Here is a 19088-nt window from a genome sequence, read left to right as displayed (position 1 = left end):
GACGGAAGTGGAGATATCATTATCTGTACATTATAACCGATTGATATCGGATTCCGGTAACTCGATGAGCCAAGAGGCCGGCGAGACTTTCGCCACCTCAAAAAAAAAAAAAAAACTCAGAGTGAAAATTCGGTTTTAAATTAATAGGTAATAATAAATGATAATAGATGTATAGTAAAAAAATAATTAGTAAGTAATTTGACGTGATGATATCGATCGGTTTTGACCGTCCTGACAAAAGTATCGGAACATATATGAGAGATGAAGAACGAAATAGACGCGATTGCGACTTATCGATGTAGATAGTGACCTTTTTTCAGACATCTCCAAAGTAATTTATTTATCGCTCTGAATTAAGTTAAATTCATCGAAATCGATTTGGATTTAAAGTAATTAAACTTCCCTCTTAATTCCATCTTCGTGAATACAGATAAAAATTTTAGCTAAAAGTATCAGGCACCTTATATGTTTATATATATTTTTTAATTAAAAAAATTTTAACAGAAATTAGAGTGTGAATTAACTTTTGTTTCAGGAATCTTTTAAATTTATGTGTAACATTAATACTAATAAAAAATACAGTTAAAAGAATTTCAAATAAATAAAGAAAATATAGATGCTTAATACTCTTCGCCAAAGCTGTTATTAATATTAAATGTAAAAATTATACGATACAAGGAACGGAAAATAATGATTATTTTGTATTCGTAAATATGTAAGGCGCTATTGCTACTTCGCGAAGTTTGTGTATAATATCAAAAAACTTTTCTCCATCATTTCACGTAAAAATCTGAAAAGGGGGAGAAGGAGAAAATAAATAAAAATGCAGCAGCTTTTACAAATCTGTCGTTTATTTTACGATCGATGATGATAGAGTTGGCATGCACTCTCTCTGGCACTCGCGCACGCATTCGCACTTTTGTACAGCTCACACGCGTGATTCTATTTACAGGATGAAATCAGGCCGAGGACAGATATCTCGTAATTTACAACGTAAACGCGCTTAAGGCGATCGCCGAGAAGCTTCGCTCTCGCTTCTCGCGATCGCGAAACGTCGTTTGGAGAGAGGAGAAAATCAGTCTTGCGGTCTGCCACAAGCGGCAGGCCGCTCTCAGGAACGCTTACGACGGCTCCGTTATTCCCTTCTAACAAACAGGTCCCTCTAACAAACGCGAATTGAGCACGAATTTGACACGCCCGCGAATCACGCTATCCGCATAGTGTTTCACGACGGCACGATAATCCCGTTCATCAGCGACGTTCCGTTATCTTCGCACTGCCAGGCAATAGCAAAGCGAAGTGGCTGTTGTTTATAACGTGGGAAGACAAACTCTCTCCCTTCTCTTGGCAAGCATTCCTTTATACAAAACGCCATGGTTTTTTTCGATCGAATGGCTGAATGCCATAGACAATACGTCACTTAAATAAAAAGAAAGTTTAATAAAATAATAGCTGTTTGAATTATTTTGGAATTTTTTAAATAAAGTTAATTAATATAAGATATAAATGTAGATCTTATATTATAATTCAATCAGTATTACATTTTAACCAATCTAAAATTTCGATGTATTTAATTCTGATTTATAAGACGATGGATTTGACGATTTTTATAATGATTTCATCGCCACGAAAAAAAAAGATACTAAGAATCAATTTTGTATGTTGCAGCATCAAAATTCAAAGTCAATTGGAAAGCAGCATTTTTTCTTACTGAAATTGTAATTCCATCATAAATCACAGTTGTACTCACTAATATTTTTATCGTAGCTTAATTTTTCATTCACTGTTGAAAATTTTCGCGTACAAAAGATAAAAATCCAATTCATGCGTAAAGTACAATATAATTAAATATCGTACTATAAATTAAATTATTTTTAAAAATGCTGCAGCTGAATATTCCAAAAATCTCTTCCATAGTCTCTTTTGAGTTCTTTGATTAGACTATTAAAAATTATGAAGTGAGTGTCTATGTGCTATTTAGCCATTCAAGCAATAATTATTATGTGCGATCGCATCGAGTGTATCTGGCACGACAGCTTAGGATATATGTATACACAAGTCGCTAGTTAACAAATAATTGGACTGCCTCGATGCTCAGTCGCACATCTCACCGTCTCGCTAGCAGTGCGGATAAATCGCCCTAATTAAAAAAATGGCATTCGTAATCTCGCGTGTTACATTTCGAATTTTAATATCCCGCGCGGTCATTCGAAACGTGCAAATTTAACGTATCGGCATTCAATACTGTTAATACTACTCGTAATATTAACATCGATTATGTCAATGTTAATATTATAAATGACTTTATATGCGTAACTCTTCGATTTATAATACGTAATATTATGTCGTAAGAGAACTTTTGCAGTTCGACCGATCGTTTAATCGAGAGATATTGCGCACTGCGCGCGAGCGAGCATTTTGATTAGACGTGTCATTCGATATTTACAAAAAAAAAAAAAAAATTGCGAGATAAGGAGTATGATATAGAAAACAACGAGTCTCTCCTGTACGCGATAGGAGAAATATGGACGAGTCGTTTCTCTTTATATTTTTTATTAGCATCAGTATGTCAAAAGTGGCCACACTTTGACGCACTGGCAATAAAAAACGGTGTGCAACACGTGCGGATCGGTTTTCTCTCTCTCGTGCTAGAAAAGCAGAATATCCACACTTGTTACACAATGAACTATTATGGCAAGATGATCACGCGTTCGACGCGTTGTACCCTCTCGCTGCAATCCTTAAACGTTGCAACGACTTTCCGCGACACTTTTTTCAAATGTGTTCTTGCGATTCAAAACCACCACGATCAATCGATCGTCCAAGCCCGCGAGACTGGACATATCGCTATAATTTATCGATTTACAAACGTTCGACTAATCAAGCTAAATAATTCGGGCAGCAAAACAAAATTCGATAACATTCCTAAGCGGATCTCGCACGTCTCCTAAGGGCGAGTCTCTGCAGTTTCTCCAAAATAATTCTTACGGTCACTAAACCTACTACTATTGTTCACTAAATTGTCCCGGCGTTGTCATGAACCGAGGATTCAGTTTCACACGTATTCCTCGGAGGGTTTGGGAATATTCGCTGGTAATCTGGGTACTCGACTGGTGCTGTCCGGTAGCTCGGCGATGTCAATGAACACGCCGACGAGGCTCTCGAAATTGGGCCCCCAGTTGAGCAGGTAGTCCCAGCTGAGAGCGTCCTCGGCGGCGGCGGCAGCGGTGGTAGTGGTGGTGGCAGTGGGCGAACCGTTGCTGGTGTGATTGCCATAGAGTAGGCCGCCCATGTGAGTCGACAGATCGTCGTCCGAGGCGACGAGGGTGCTGAGGGATCCGCGAAATGAACTGTCGAAGCCGTCGTAGTTACCGACGTTCGGCGGCAGCGGCGGTTTCGTCGACTGCGACGACTCGACGTTGCTCCTCCCCTGCGGGCTGCTCCTCTCGTCGTCCTGCTTGGCGAACAGGTCGTCGGATCGTTTGTCACCTACCAACGATCCGTTGTCGTATTCGATCTCCGAGCACGTAAAACTGTCATTGCCGCTCTCGTCGGTGGTTGACGAATTCCGTCGCTCGAGCCTCTCCACGGGGGGTGTGTGACGTCGATGGTGATGCAGGGGCCCGTGTGCGGGCGGACCCCTGGCCTCGCTGGAGGAGCTCACGGCGTCCAGGGTAGAGACCAAGCTGGACGTTCTCGGACGGGAATTAAGCCGTTCGATCTCCTCCGCCGTAAGACCCATCGGACCTGACGATACGTTATTCACCGAGTTCTCATTGTTGGACTGTGGCGCCTTTCTGCTCGCAGTGGAGCCTGACAGTTGACTCATGATGGGGGAGTTTAAGCTCCTCTCGCTGTTGGAATTCAGCGCGTCCTTGCCGACACCGCCAGACGAGGACGTCGTGGCCAGCAGCGCGCTCTGCAGCGGCTTCCCGCTGATGTCGTGCAGCGTGAGAATCCGCGGTTGTTGCGCGGACAGCTCACTGCTGGGAGATAATCTTGCCAGAGGGGTGCTTTGAAGCAATTTGGGTGCCGGACCAGGTGGCTGGTTCACGTTAGGTGGTGGCATAGTTCGCGGTGGAAAGGGTCCGGTATGGCGATGTTGTTGTCCCGTGTGCTTGTGATGGTTGCCATAATTACCTGTGCAAGTCATTTTTATTTAAGTTAATTAAATTATTTTACATACGTATGTACATCTTTTAATTATTCCAACAAATCTCAATTAAAAGTTATATAATTTAATTGTTATAAGAGTATCAGTTATAATTTACAATCAGTAATATAACTTATAACAGTTATATTGTTGAGTAGAAAATTATAATTAATAATCATATAACAGGTACAAACTTTTAGTTGATATTTGCTGAGATCTTTAACAAAATTATTCCTTTTTCCGCATGTAAGATTTAACGTTTAAAGAGTTTTTTCTCACTAACAAAATATTAGTCTTCCCTTACCTATAGGAGGAGGAGTGGCCTTGTACTTCCTCATACCGTCACGATAACCCTTGTAATGATATACAATATCGATATCGCTGGGCGCGATGGAACTGGCGTTCTCCAAGTCGTAGTGTTCGGGGATATCGGGTTCCGGGTTATGTTCGTGCGAATGGAGGGAGGTTTGGGTTGGCGGCGGCAAAGGAGGATGCTCGTCGCGAATGGGAGGCGACTTGGTGACCTCCCGCTCGATGATGTCTGGTCGTTGCGGTCGGTGCTCAGCGGTAGCGTTGATCTCGCGTTCCTTATACTTCTTCGAGATTAGCTCGGGACCCATGTGGCCGACGCCGCGCAGGTCAGACGTGTCAGAGATGTACGTGTTCTCATGACGGGACATGAGATTGTCATTTCCGGGACCGACCAGAGGATTTCCGGTCATGATGGCGTTGGTGTTCTTGTTGACGACCGACGTTGCCGACTTCTCCTTATTCTGCCGACGCAATCGGAACACTATGAAGCTCACCAGAATGGCAATTAACAGGATAACGAAGAAGACGATGACCAGAGTGATGCCAATACTGAGAGGGTCCGCGGCTGTGGCCGCGCCGATACCAATCGGTCCTCTGCATCCGGTGCTCACTTTGCCATGATAGAACACATCTTTAAAGATAGTACCGGAGCCATTGAATGGTTGCACTTCATTGTTGACAGTAAAGTTGGCCAGACAACCTTCGAAACTTCTAGATCTAGCGCTGTGAGTGTAATACAGGTCCTGACTGACACCGCCAATCGACAAGATAGACAAGTACGGATCAAGAAAATCGTGAACCCCCGCCAAGTCCAACTCATCGCCTGTTAAGGTACCATCGACCAACAGTCTTAATCCTCTGGCGTAGGCATGGAGTGTCAGATTATGCCAACGTCCATCGGCGAGACCACCTTCAATGTTGATCGACATGTTTACTGGTGATCCGAGCAGGGACATGTAAATCAGCTGACCGTTGTGAAGCTGAAATACAATTTATCACGTTAAATTAGATCGCAAAATGGAATCTATTTATCTATTATCTATTTGTTTTATCCATTATTTATTTATTTATTTGTGAGGTAAAAATCAATAGTTACAGAAAAAAAATTGATGTTTTTCAGAATGCATTTAATTTATGGTTACTCTAAAATATGATTAATACTGTCATTATGATATTCTTTTTGATAATGTATAAAGTTAAAATATTCTTAAAAAAGAGAAGAGAATTAACTATTTTTAAAACAAATAATTTTCATATTTGTTAAATGACTGTGAATGTTAAATGAAAATAAGAGACAAAACGTATCTTACCTCTATGGATGTAAAATGTTTATTTGTTGCGGCGTATATCAAAATGCCATCGGGCTTCACGGTTCTGAACATCAAGCCGATTGTCTTCAAGGGAGAAGGATTCGTTATGAAGCTCATGTCTTCGATAAGACCGCGCTTAATGCGATTCGTGCGCCATATTGTTGAACCACCGTAAAAATACTCCAACAATTGCATCCTTCTGTGTTTCTCTGAAATCTACACAAGCAATGGCAATATAGCCAATTAAAAACTATTCATAAATATTTAGTTATGTATAATTTTCAAATACAAATCTAAAGATAATTTGATTGGACTAGCAATAATTGTGTAGGACATTCAAAATATTTGCTACACTATTAAAACTATTCTCATTATCTTCATGTTTAAGTATCTTACAGAGTAATTTTGATAATTTAATAAATCATTTTCATATTTTTATGATATCTTTTACACATTTCAATAAAACTGTTTTTTCTATGTGACAGTATTTTAATATTAGCAAAATTATTGACCAGTGATTTTATACTTATTTTAAATATTAAAAGCACTAACAACAGTGCTTAACAGTCCAGTGATTGTAAAGTACATATAAAATCAATAGTTTACTTATTTTCACCTTAAACTCGATAAATCCTCCCTCACTCAGCGTGACAGGTTTCAGAGCGCCGTGGCAATTGGGCGCTATTAAGGATCCGCATTGACACATCACCTGGTGCCACTTGTCATAACATCGGGCGTTCATGCCGCAAACGGATGCAGTAGTATCTTTTTCATCTTTCAGGCAAGGATTTCGCTGCGATCTGACGCACGTAGACTTCACGCCACGAGACGCGAGTGGATTCGTTAGATTCAAGGCCCGGCCGTTTATCGACACCGAATGTATGCAGCCTACGAAATCGTCCGAATGCACTTGACCCGGACGTTCCAGCACAGGATCGCCATTCTCCAAGCCGCCCAGTAGAAGAGGATTATTATTGAAATTTAATGTCCTGCAAGTATATCGAATATTAGCGCGCAATTCCAAATTTTCTGATCTACAGCCAAGAGCATTTTTAACTATGATAAATGTTGAACAACGATAAAATAAATACAAAATAATTTAAAAGCGTTATCTCCATGTAAGCATACATTTTTTCAAAAATTAAAATAAATTTTTCACAGTTATGTGCACGACAATGTTGTATGAATTTTAATAATAAAATGTTTAAAAGTTTGGAAAACCTTAAAAAGTTAATTTTCAACAATAACAAAAATTAATAGAACACCTACCCAGTCGGGCCTACGTCGTCTGCGTAGCAGGTACTATCGCCGGGTCTGCAATCGTCGCAGACGTCGCCGTGTTCTCTGCAGGTAGATACGCTGAGCGAGATAACTCTGCCGTTCCTGGTGGCGGTGACTTTGTGCCATTCACCGTCCGACACCGGCCGCTCCGTTTTGATGGTGACGGTAGTGATCGCGCTTCTGGCACCGCCGTACGAGAAGACTACTCGACCGCCAATCAGCTCCAGCACGACAAAGTCCGAGCGACCGCCCGTCTGCGACGCGTAATTGTACAGCAGCAACGCGTCCAACTTCGTAGTGGCGAACACGATGGTGATGTCGTTCGTGTTGGAATCCATCGCCGGGAACGTCATGTACGACAACTCGTCGAAACCGAAGGTCGAGCGTTCACAGTGCCGGCCGTAACGACCCTCGGGACAGCTACACCGATATCTGTGGCGAGCAACAAAAAAATATTACTTTATTTTCGTATCAATCACTTGATTTTTAATTCAGCAAACACTAATAAAGCTGTGTAACTATTATATTGTTAAATAAAAAATTATAATTAACAGTTGGTGTTTACTGGGAAGCAATTAAATAGCTCATAGTTGAATTCAAAGTCACAATTAAAGGCTCAACGAACCCAGGCTTTTCTCCCACGCATAAGCCACCGTGTAGGCAAGGATTCGGTCGACAGGAATCGGTGACCGCCTCACAATGATTTCCTCTGTAGCCAGCCCGGCAGAGGCAGAAGAAGCTGAAGCTGTCTGGGCTTTTTCTGCATGATCCGCCGTTTCGACACGGATTGCTGGCGCACACGTCACCTCTCTCGAGCTCGCACATCTTGCCGTCGCGATCGACGGGGCAAGTGCATTGAAAATCGTAACCCAAACGTCGACATTGTCCTCCCTAAAAATTTAGAATATAATATTATATTTTATAATTTAAATTATACGTATATCTACCGTACTCTGAATCTTGTAGAATAAAACGTTATTCTAAAAGGGTAAAAATTGTGCAATCTCTGAAACAATTTTTCACTCTATTAGATTTAAAATTCGTCTGTGAATAAAAATAGATATCTTAGTTCGTGTTTCGCTTGCTGACGTTATAAATTACAGTTAGACACATAAAAATTATACGAATTATATGTGGTTGTAATATCGGTAGTATTCATTATACATATTTTCATCTGACATATGTTAAACTTCGTTTCACGTTTTGTTTGCAGAATATTTTTTTTATAAATACTTACCAGTAAGCAGGGATTCGGAGAACACGGATCTTGCCTCTTTTCGCATCTGTCCCCGGTGAAGCCGTCCCGACACTTGCAAGCCATCTCGTGCAGCATCTTGGGCGACGTCAGGATCAGTGCCTGGCTGTCAGTGATCCTGGCGTCGTCGTATATGGCCAGTCGGTCGCTGCAGCTGCCTCCGTTTTCGCATGATATGTGTTTGCACGGAGAATAGCCGATGATAAACGGATTACCTTCGAGTAGCGTTTGAATTTGATCTCGATTGCGCATCAGCAGATCAGTCACTTCGTACCTTGTTCGATATCCTGAAGAAAATGAATAAAAAATATTATCCAAATTGTATTATCATTTCTTAATGTAAGTATATATGACAATAATGATGTAATACATATATTAAATTGGAATAATAAATATAAATAACATAAATGATACATACATATATACTATCATGTAAAATTTAAATTTGGAAGCCTTTCCGATTTTCTCACATCTCATAAGAAATAAAAAAAGCTTTAAAAATTTTTCAAAAAATTTATGCAAGTTAAATGCATTATAGCAAACACCTTTCTTTTCTTTTTTTCTCATAAATTAATTTCAAAGTTAGAAAGGATTTTATAAGAAATTAATTTTTACGCAAGAAATTGATATCATTGCGAGAAAAATCATATTTAATAAAACTTTTTTAAAAAAAACATTATAAAGCTTAGAATGCCTCTACTTTAAAATAATTTTTTGTTAATTTTATATCCTATAATGTTTTAAATATAATTTATGTTTATTTAATACCAATGCTAAATTTGTGGATGTACATATCTGTACAACTGAACATATCCATTTGTAATATGTTTTTAACTTACCTTGCGGAGATCCCAATACCATGTGAATGTTCAAGTCCGGTCCGTTTTCACCGATGCTGAAAATGATGAGTGCATCGCCGACATTGATTTTCTCCTGCAGGAGATCCAGGAGAGCCCGGTAGTATTGATTGAGGAAATTGTTAGCGGTCAATTTGAAAATTTGCAAAGTGACGCTGTTCTCGATAGTGGCGTTCGAGAAGATCTGGAACTCGACAGTAACCTTGGATATTACATCTGGATGTCGCCCGTCATTACCGGAGATAACCAAAGAATAGCCGACGTCTGCAAGTACAAAAAATCAACATATCAATAAAAACGCCTGCATAGGATTCTATCAAGAATAAATTAATATAAACCCTCGGCTATGGCAGAGTAATTAAAAAAATATTAGTATTAAATAAAAACTAATATATTACATTTAATTTAAATTTATTGTTTCCTATATATAAGCAAAAATCTTTTTGTTTATATATAATTTAGTCTTTTTTAAAGAATTTGATAATCTTGAATTTTGAATGAAATATTATGTATTTATTTTAATAATATAATAGTCATTTAAAGAGTACAATGTAATGGTTTCAATAATAATAGATTAGAATAATATTTGATAATAATAAATAAATAAATAATTCGAATTCTCCGTTTTAAGATATTGTTAGTTTTTATTTCATCTCTCTTTTTTTCTTAACTCGTAAAAGTTATGATTAAATAATAAAAATATTCTTGATAAAACAGTGCAAAATTTGCATTTTTGCATTGTATTTTGTGCTATATGGGAATACGAAATGTTTATTAACAAATCGATTTGTTACTTTTCAAAAGTTAAAAATTTAAATTGGGATTGATGTGTGAACATGCCTGATGTAATCTTGTTGGTGTGAAGATCGCAAGCAGTGGGGATGGTGAGCGCGCCCAAACTTGAACCTTGAAGAATCTTGCACGAGAAAGTCCCGGTGACATCCGGATCATTCGGATGCACGTCGGCGATCTTTCCCAATGGTGTCTTGCCGTTGAACGAATGCACAATTACGTGCACCGACCTCGGCGTGGACGGGCTGTCGTTCTGATCAGTGACGATCACGACGATGGTATGCTCGCTCTTCATTCGTGGTATACCCGAGTCCTCCACTTCAACCTACACAAAAGTACATTTTTTTAAACTTATTCAAGACTTTATTTGAATGAAAAAATTTTGAAAATTTTCTGTTATCTCTTTTCAGCAATTTTAAATAGCGCTTCAAGACCTTTGTCAAAATTTTTTTAATTAAAATTTAATAATCTCTGTTTTTACATTCAAAATCTTTTCTGAAACACATCACCAGAAGTTATAGAAGTCTTAATTTAAACTTTTTATTAGTTGTATAGAAATTTAAGAAATGAAATGTGTGTTTGAATAATTTCGTACACGGAAAGAATTTTTTTGTTAAAGTATCTAAAAGTTTAGCTATAGCTGTAGATCTGAAAATAATTTTGTTAGAGTATTAAAATAATTATGAAAGACATAACTAACATAATTAACAACGCTGCAAAAAGTTTTACTACTCTAGCAAGCAATTTGAGCGTTCTATATAATTATTTTATTTATTAATAAAGAATTATTGTCGGGTATATATTCAGATAAATTATTTTAGAAATATTAATAAAACTATTCTTTTTATGTGCGCGTGTAGCGATTTAAAAAATTTTCTAAGGATTAACTTCTTTCCTATAAAAAATAAAACACTAGAATAAAAAATTACTTTTATTACACAAATTATATATTTAAATACAAACCATGAGATCTAGTTGTGACATCGTTTCTCTATCGAGACTTCTGGCAGTCCTTAGTACTCCCGAATGCTTATCCAAAGTCACCAAGTCACTCTGTTTTCCTCCGATCAATCTGTAGGTGAATGGCGCACCATTGGGCGGCAGATCGGGGTCGGTCGCGCTCAGGGTCATGATGCTGGTACCCGCCGGTTCGTTCTCGCTGACGTACCCGATTATTTCCGGCGGATCGAAGACCGGGCCGTTATCATTTACGTCCAGCAGCTCGATGTGCACCATAGCCGTGCCAGTTTGTGGCGGCGAGCCGGTATCAATCGCGCCGATCGTCAGATCGTACATAGGCAAAGTCTCGCGATCCAGCAGCTTCGCCGTTTCGACGTCGCCGGTCTGCGGATCGATCTTAAAGGCCTGGCCGAGATTGCCGCTGATGATGGAATACGAGAATTGGTTGTTCTGCGGCTTGATGTCCTTGTCGATCGCGCGGACCGTGAGCACGCGGGTGCCGTGGACGGCGCCCTCCGACACGCTAGCGTTGTAGGCGCTCTGCAGGAACTCGGGCGGATCATTGCCGTCCTGAATGGAGACGATTACTTGCGCCTCGTCGGTGTCATTGCCGCGTATGCCGCCGCCGTTCTTCGCCATCACCGTCAGCACCACGCGATTCTGTGTCTCACGGTCGAGCTGACGCGACACCCGAATGACGCCGGTGTCCGAGCTGATCGAGAAGCCGCGGTCGTTGGACGAGCCTACGAACAGGTAGTACACGCGACCGTCCTCGCCTGAGTCCTGATCGGTCGCTTGGACCGCGCCGACCGACGTGCCCACCTCGGCACTTTCTGACACGTCCATGTGAAATACGGGCTGAATGAAATGGGGATAGTACTCGTTCACGCCGGTGATGTGCACTAACACGGTCGTAAAACCGACCATCTGCGGGCTCGAATCCGGATTAGACGCGACGATGTCGAGGGTGTACTCGTTAGTCTTCTCTTCGTAATCAAAACTGGCGTCCGATATGATCTCACCGGTATCCCCACGAATACGAAAGTGATTCTTTCCGGTGCCGCCCAGAATTTCGTACTGCACTACAGCATACTTGGGCGAGTCAACGTCTTGTGCAACCACCTGGAATTTCATGAAGAAAATGTAAAATAAATTGCGACAAATTTCGATCAATTTATTAAAAAAATATAATGAATATTAATGTAAACGCGAAAAAGCATAGATTTAAAATTATTAATTGATTCTTCAACAAATGAGGAAACTGTAGAACTTTTTGAGATAACAAGTTTATGTACTAAGGAACCAGTACTAAATATAGGATGTCTAAATAAACTTCCACGCGGAAAGAACCAAATGCCAGAAAAGTATAAACCAGAGTGAATATAAACCAGATTTAGAAATTCCAAAACGACAAGCGTACCTTGTAAACGAAAGTATCAGACGGCGAATTTTCCGGCAGATATGCGTCGTAGACGCTCTGGTTGAATGTCGGAGGGTTATCGTTGACGTCGGACACATTGACAGTTAAAGTGGCTACCGCTTGCTTCGGCTCGAATCCCAAATCCGTCGCGGTGATGTTTAACCGATACTCCTGCACCAGATCGTAATCGAGAAGCTTCAATATGGTGATCGCGCCGGTGGTGGAGTTGATGAAGAACTCGTTCCCCTCGTTGCCAGCCGAGATTCTGTAGCGAATCATGCCGTTGGGCCCTTTGTCGTCATCCACAGCGCTCATCGTCAGAATCGTGGTGTTGACAGGCTCGTTTTCCGGCACCCTGACCTGGTAACTGTCGACGGCGAAGGTAGGCGCGTGCCGGTTCTCACCGGAGATCACGAGAGTCACGATGGTCTCGTCCATCTGCGGTGGCACGCCTTTGTCGGTGGCTCGCGCTCTCAGCAGAAACACCGTGTCGACGGGGATGCCGCCGACGCCCGAGCGCATAAAGATCCAGCCGGTTTCCTTCTCGATGGAGAACACATTGGTGCCGGTGCCGTTCACGTTCTCCAACGAATAACTGACCTCCGCGTTCACGCCGAAGTCGGCGTCATCACGGGCGATCAGCTGAATAATCCGCCTGCCTCCCGCGTTCTTCGGCACCGGCGACAGATAGGACCTCTGCTCAAAGCGGGGCGCGTTGTTATTAGCGTCTACCACGCTCACGTGCACCACCTTCCTCGAGGACATTGGCGGCTTGCCGTTGTCAGTCGCGACCACCGTCAGCGAGTACAGATTCTCCGGATTCTCCGAGGACGGCCGATGTGTATGCTTGTAGCGTAAGGTACGCTTGCTGAAGACGTCGCCGGTCGCCGGGTCGACCGTGAAGAGATCGGACGGTTGCAGAAGACTGTAGGATATGACGGAGTTCGGTCCCTGTTTGTCGCGATCGGTGGCCGTGACTGTGCCGACGTGCGTCACTTGCGGCTGAAGCTCGAGGAAATGAAAGTGATAGGTGCTCTGGTCAAACTCGGGCGCGTTGTCGTTCTGGTCCTGAATGGTGATCGTCAGAGGAGTCTCCGCTCGCCATGCGCGGTCCTCTGCTATGACCTACAAATAGAAATTCATAATAGAAGAAGAAGAGAGAAAACAGTTTTTATCTTGATATAATCCTTTCTAAAAAAGGGCATGGCATCAATACTCGCATCTCTCAAAGTATTGTTGTCGCTTTTCCGCGATGCTGATTGGTTCTCTCGTTGCTTCGTGTTGCGAGAGTAATCATTGCGATTGAATTTTAACAGCTGTCAAATTTGTATAAATGGTTATCTATACCGGGAGAGACCGAGAGAGACGGGGAGAGACGGGGAGAGACCGGGAGAGATGGAAAGAGACGGGAGAGACCGGAAGAGACGAGGAGAGACGGGGAGAGACCGGGAGAGACGGGGAGAGACTGGGAGAGACCGGGAGAGACCGAGAGAGACGGGGAGAGACGGGGAGAGACGGGGAGAGACGGGGAGAGACAGGGAGAGACGGAGAGAGACGGGGAGAGATGGGGAGAGACGGGGAGAGACCGGGAGAGACGGAGAAAGAGAGAGAGAGAGAGGAGGGGGGAGAAAAGTGCGTGCATCCATGCGTGTGTACATTGTGGAGTATTTTACTCAAACGAAAGATTTTCGAAAGTTAGTTTTCTCTATTGATTATTTTTTAAATTTATTAATTTCTATATGTGCACGCGTACGTGTGCATGCATATATCACAATATTATTTTATAACTAGCAATAATAGTTAATTAATTAATGTACATAAAGTTCCAAAAAATGTTGATCTTATTTTTTATAGAAAGATACATGTAATGTCAAAGTACTTAATAATTTATTAACAATTGTAACTTTTTTTGTACATTGTGAAGTATCTTACTCGAACAAAAGATTTTCGAAAGTTAGTTTTCTGTATTGATTTTTGCAAAAGATGTTGATCTCATTTTATATGGAAAGATACACATATAATGTCAAAGTATTATAATGTCAAATAATTTATTAACAATTGTAATTTTATTTTTCAAACTATGTCGTCAATTTCTAATGCTAATTAAAGAAAAAAAAAACAAGAAAAAGAAGAATCAGAGCTGACAACATTTCGTTACATTTCAGTGTCAATATCATATTACTTTAAAGAAGATTTATGTATGTTGTGTATATTGTATTCCTTTTTTTCTTTTTTTATGTGTATAATATTTTTAAAGAAAAAAGAAAATTAGATAATAAATTAATGTATGTAAGTATGCTCTCTCTCTCTCTCTCTCTCTCTCTCTCTCTCTCTCTCTCTCTCTCTCTCTCTCTATTTCTTTTTCCTTTCTTTTTGTATATAATTATTTATTTATATAATTATTATTGCAATTGTTATTTTTAAAAAGTAAAAAACTAAATAGCGCGCGTAGCGCGCGCCTGTGTTGTTCTAGTAAGCAAAAAAGAATATTACATTTTTATGGTTTAATGAAATTACAACTGCACTATTTCAGGAGATAACTTATATAAATGGTAATATCTATTAAATGTTATTTCTCTCTTATTTCTCCCTTTTTTATATCTAAATGCATCTCTACATTTATTATACAAAAGATTTGAATCTCTTTCAAAACTTTACCGTTTACTTGCCTTTAAACTTTTGTATTATTTCTCGCGAGTTTAAGTGTTTCAATTTCTTTCATGGAAGGCGTTACAAGTCATTGTCAGTATATGATATTAAAGATCAAATATCTCACCTTCAGTAGATACTCGTCCTGCTCCTCTCTGTCGAGCTGTCCAGCCACGGTTACGTTTCCGCTGAGGGCATCGATGGAAAATTTCTTTCCCGGGTTGTCAGTAAAGCTGTAACTGACGTTCGCATTCGAACCGATGTCCAAGTCGCTGCTGGTGATGCGTATTACAAACGTGCCAATCTCCGCGTTCTCCGTCACGTTGACGCTGAACAGTCGCGTGAAGTGCGGCGGGTTGTCGTTCTTGTCCAAAACGGTAACCAGTACCGTAGCGGTGCCGGTCAATCGAGGATGACCTTGATCTCTCGCTTCCACGATCAGCTCGTAGGACGCAATCTGAATCAGTTCCGACATTAATTTAATTAAACGTCATTAATTGCCCCATGAGACGTTTTCAGGTTTTCCTTAGTCGAATTAATTCGAGATAATTATAATTAGCTTTAAATACTGTCATTAATTAACAAAAAACGTTACGAGAGTGTAATTGTCTATAATAGTCTCACCTCTTCGCGATCCAATTTGACATTGGTCTCGATCTGACCGGTGCTGTTGTCAATGACGAAAGATTCGGAGAAGTCATTGAGCAGATGATAAGTGACCTGGCCGTTCTCGTCAGAGTCGCGATCCGTCGCGGACACCTTGCCGACAAACAACGGCGGGTACTCCTCCTCCATCACGGTCGCGTTGTAAATGGCCGCCTCCATGACTGGCGCGTTATCGTTGGCGTCCGTGACGTTCACCAGGAGTTGGAGAACGCTGCGCAGCGCGGGAGTATCCGAATCGCGAACCTCGATCCAGGCTTCATAGTGCGGTGCCGTCTCGTAGTCAAAGCCAGCGGCTACCACGACCTAAAGAAAAATTATAATATAATAATAATGTGCAAAATATTAAACGATGATGATATAATAATTATCAAAACGACAATTCTAAATTCCAAAGAGAGAAAGAGAGAAAGAGTCGAAATGATTGCTTTCACTCACCTCACCAGTATAAGCTTCGATTCTCAAAGCATCCCCCACGTTTCCGCCGGCTATACCATAGATCAATTTGCTCGCCGGTCCGCTCTTCGGCGTGGTAGCACTCAGTTTGGTGATCACCTTGCCTTCGGATACGTCCTCAGACAGTACGAATCGCGTGCTAACGCTCGACTGGAAGCTGGGGAACAGCTGCCGCTCCCACAAGTGTATCACCAGGTCGGCGGTGACGTGCTGGGGCTCCTCGCCGCAGTCCGACGCCTGTATCTGCAGCTGATAGGTGGTCTGGTCGCCGATCAACTCCCGAGTAGCGCGAATCACGCCGTTGTCGTGATCGATGGTGAACTGTTTGGCATCCTTGCCATGCAGCTCGTAAACGATCCGCGAGTTTTCGTCGTCGTCGTTGTCGCTCGCTTTCGCGCCGAAGACAAAGTCGCCTTTGAAAAAGATTAACTTTCGGTTAGCGCGGCTAGCTAATTAGCAAAATGTGAAACATTCCCTGTGATGATTTTTTCTCTCAACAATAATTTGATCGGATTAGTGCGTAAGTTTTAGAAAAGTAATAAATTTTTTCTCTCAAAATGTAATTAGTTACAAGTTACCGATTCTAAAAAAAAAAAAATACGATACAATATATCGTTATAGTTACTAAAAAAGTAACAAGTTATTTGTTAATTTACTCTTGTAATGTTTATGCACTGCTATTTTAAATACAAAAATCTCACGTTTTTAACGTTACTAAATTATTTTATTAAACTTTCGGTTATATGCTATATTGTTTTGTATACGTAAAGTAAATCACAGTTATTTAAAGAACTTAAAATATATTAAATAAATTTTAATTAAATTAAATTAATACACACACTTAAAATTATAAAATTATGGAATCAACATTTTTCAACTAAAATTTTCGAATTCAAACTGTCGTAACTTCGTGAAAAAAATTCTAGAAAATGATTTGTCACGTCATTCTATATAGTAAACGCAGACTATGTGTTGATGAATAACTTTGTAACTATTAAATTAATTATATTAGTTTCAAAATAAGTACAAAAAATGTAACTAAGTAAAGTTACAGTTAAAAATAAATATAAAAGGATAAAGTTAAATTACAATCACTAATAAGAAGTAACTCTAACTAACGAACTTCCCAACTGTATAATTAACACATCTAATTAACGCGCTTTTAATATTGTCGCCGATCTCATTACCTGGTCGAGTCCCGCTTGGAACGTAGGCCGTGTATCGAGGATTAGAAAAGCGGGGTGCGTTGTCGTTCACGTCCGTCACGTAGATCGTCAGATTGACGGCGGAGGCGCGCGGCTCCGTCGGGCTCGAGTCCCTGGCTACCAGAGTCAAGTAATAGGCGACAGCTTCCTCGCGGTCCAACGGCATTGTGGTGTACACATCGCCCGTTTCGGAGTCTACAGTAAACGGATCCTCTGTGTTCCCAAGTAGGGCGTATCTGTTTTGAAAATATAACGAAAATTATTCCAACACTATAAAACTGTATTTCGACTCTCTATCGTAAGATTTTACGTGTGCCTACCTTATCTTCGCATTGTTCCCTTCATCTTTGTCCGTGGCGTGCGGCTTGGTGACCCAAGTTCCGGCGGGCGCGTTCTCCACCACGGTGGCCTTGTAACCCTGCCGGGCGAACTCCGGGCTGTGATCGTTCACGTCGAGAACGACGATCCTGACGATGCCCGATCCGGTGAGAGGCGGCGAGCCTGCGAACACGCGGATATGCAAGACTTGTTTGCGGATATTACAACCGTGTTGTCGGACGGTCATAAAGACAACCGCCATTGCGCCGATGCTCTAGCGCTCCGCTTTTTTCCATTTTTTTAAAAATTATTTATTTATTTTTTTCACTGTGCTTTTATTACTATCTCGCGAACCGTAACGTCGCGCGACCGTATAGTTGGCTAGTGGTGCGATTATTCCGCTAAATTTACGGCCCGCCTCTCGCGGCTCGTTTATGACGGTTTAAATCGGTCCAAACGGAAGGTAAACCGGGGCCATAATTTTAACAGAATATTATTGTGGGGCCCGCGTCGCCCGTGAGACGCCATGAAGTGATTTAGAACTGGCCCGTGCCCGCCATGGGATACACTTTTGAATCGTTGCTCCTTCGGTCTCTCCTTTGCGAATTGTTTTGCGAAATCAGTCGAAACAAGGACGAAGTGCGCGAAACGACACTGGACATTATTTGCACCGAAAGCTTACTAATATCGTTCATTTTATTGCTGTTTAGTTGTTAAATAAATAACAAACTGCATAACAAACTACTTTATAATCCCGGGAAAAAATCTTCCTATCAAAGATCAAATTGTACATCAAATTGTGTCAGAGCAGATCTAATTTTACAAACCGATTGATAAAATTAGATCTGCTCTGATATAATTTCATCTATTTTGATATTGAGATTTTTCACGGAATTTTTCAGTGTTCATCTTTATTTTATCCGTCTGCAAAATGTGTTCAGAAACGACATACTATTTTTTAACTTTATTTTTGCCAATAATCTAAGCATTTTAGCTCCATTGAGGCAAAATATGTCAAATCAGTTCTAAAAGGGTTAAAGGTCAAAGTCAAGAATTTTTTAATTGAAAGTTTCCAATTATAGTAGTTTCTCGCTGCATCACTTATTTACATCCTTCGCAATGGATGCAACTTTGGTCAAAATTCTTTTTACCCTAAAAAGGGTAATTTTATAATAATAAATATAGGTTGAATGGAACTACTTAATTGCGTTCATAGAAAATTTTCTCGATCCATTCTCAGATGATTTGGGAATTTAGAGTTGATGGTTGTAAATTTCCTCAACAAAATCTCTGTTAAAAATGTCGATTGGATTCCTTGAATTCCTTGAATTCCTCGAAGAATTGTTTTTACTTACTTCCTGAACTATCCTAGCTAACTTGTCACATTTGTCTAGAATGATTTTAGATTGGTGCTCTCTTGGGGACCGTTTTCAAAAATCAAAGGGTGATACACGCTG

The 19088-nt window shown here is 40.7% G+C and overlaps 1 protein-coding gene across 1 annotated transcript in view; it reads right to left on the bottom strand.

Moving 5' to 3' along the window:
• Positions 1-833: 833 nt before the first annotated feature.
• The window catches only part of LOC105837455 (cadherin-related tumor suppressor), a gene marked incomplete at its 5' end in the record, with an annotated part of 36868 nt that continues 18613 nt past the window's right edge, over positions 834-19088 (bottom strand). Inside the window, 16 exons of the mRNA XM_028194840.1 lie at positions 834-4140; positions 4458-5445; positions 5776-5991; positions 6392-6764; positions 7045-7488; positions 7682-7947; positions 8294-8598; positions 9151-9430; positions 10007-10285; positions 10924-12042; positions 12341-13465; positions 15117-15446; positions 15614-15958; positions 16091-16521; positions 17296-17549; positions 17634-17814. Coding sequence (XP_028050641.1) covers positions 3056-4140; positions 4458-5445; positions 5776-5991; positions 6392-6764; positions 7045-7488; positions 7682-7947; positions 8294-8598; positions 9151-9430; positions 10007-10285; positions 10924-12042; positions 12341-13465; positions 15117-15446; positions 15614-15958; positions 16091-16521; positions 17296-17549; positions 17634-17814 — 8021 coding nt within the window. The remainder of the gene's footprint in view (positions 4141-4457; positions 5446-5775; positions 5992-6391; positions 6765-7044; positions 7489-7681; positions 7948-8293; positions 8599-9150; positions 9431-10006; positions 10286-10923; positions 12043-12340; positions 13466-15116; positions 15447-15613; positions 15959-16090; positions 16522-17295; positions 17550-17633; positions 17815-19088) is intronic.

This window comes from Monomorium pharaonis, chromosome 3 (assembly GCF_013373865.1).
Source record: "Monomorium pharaonis isolate MP-MQ-018 chromosome 3, ASM1337386v2, whole genome shotgun sequence".
Taxonomy (NCBI): domain Eukaryota; kingdom Metazoa; phylum Arthropoda; class Insecta; order Hymenoptera; family Formicidae; genus Monomorium; species Monomorium pharaonis.
The sequence above is the reverse complement of the archived record's forward strand: the minus strand, read 5'-3'. Positions and strand labels throughout refer to the sequence as shown.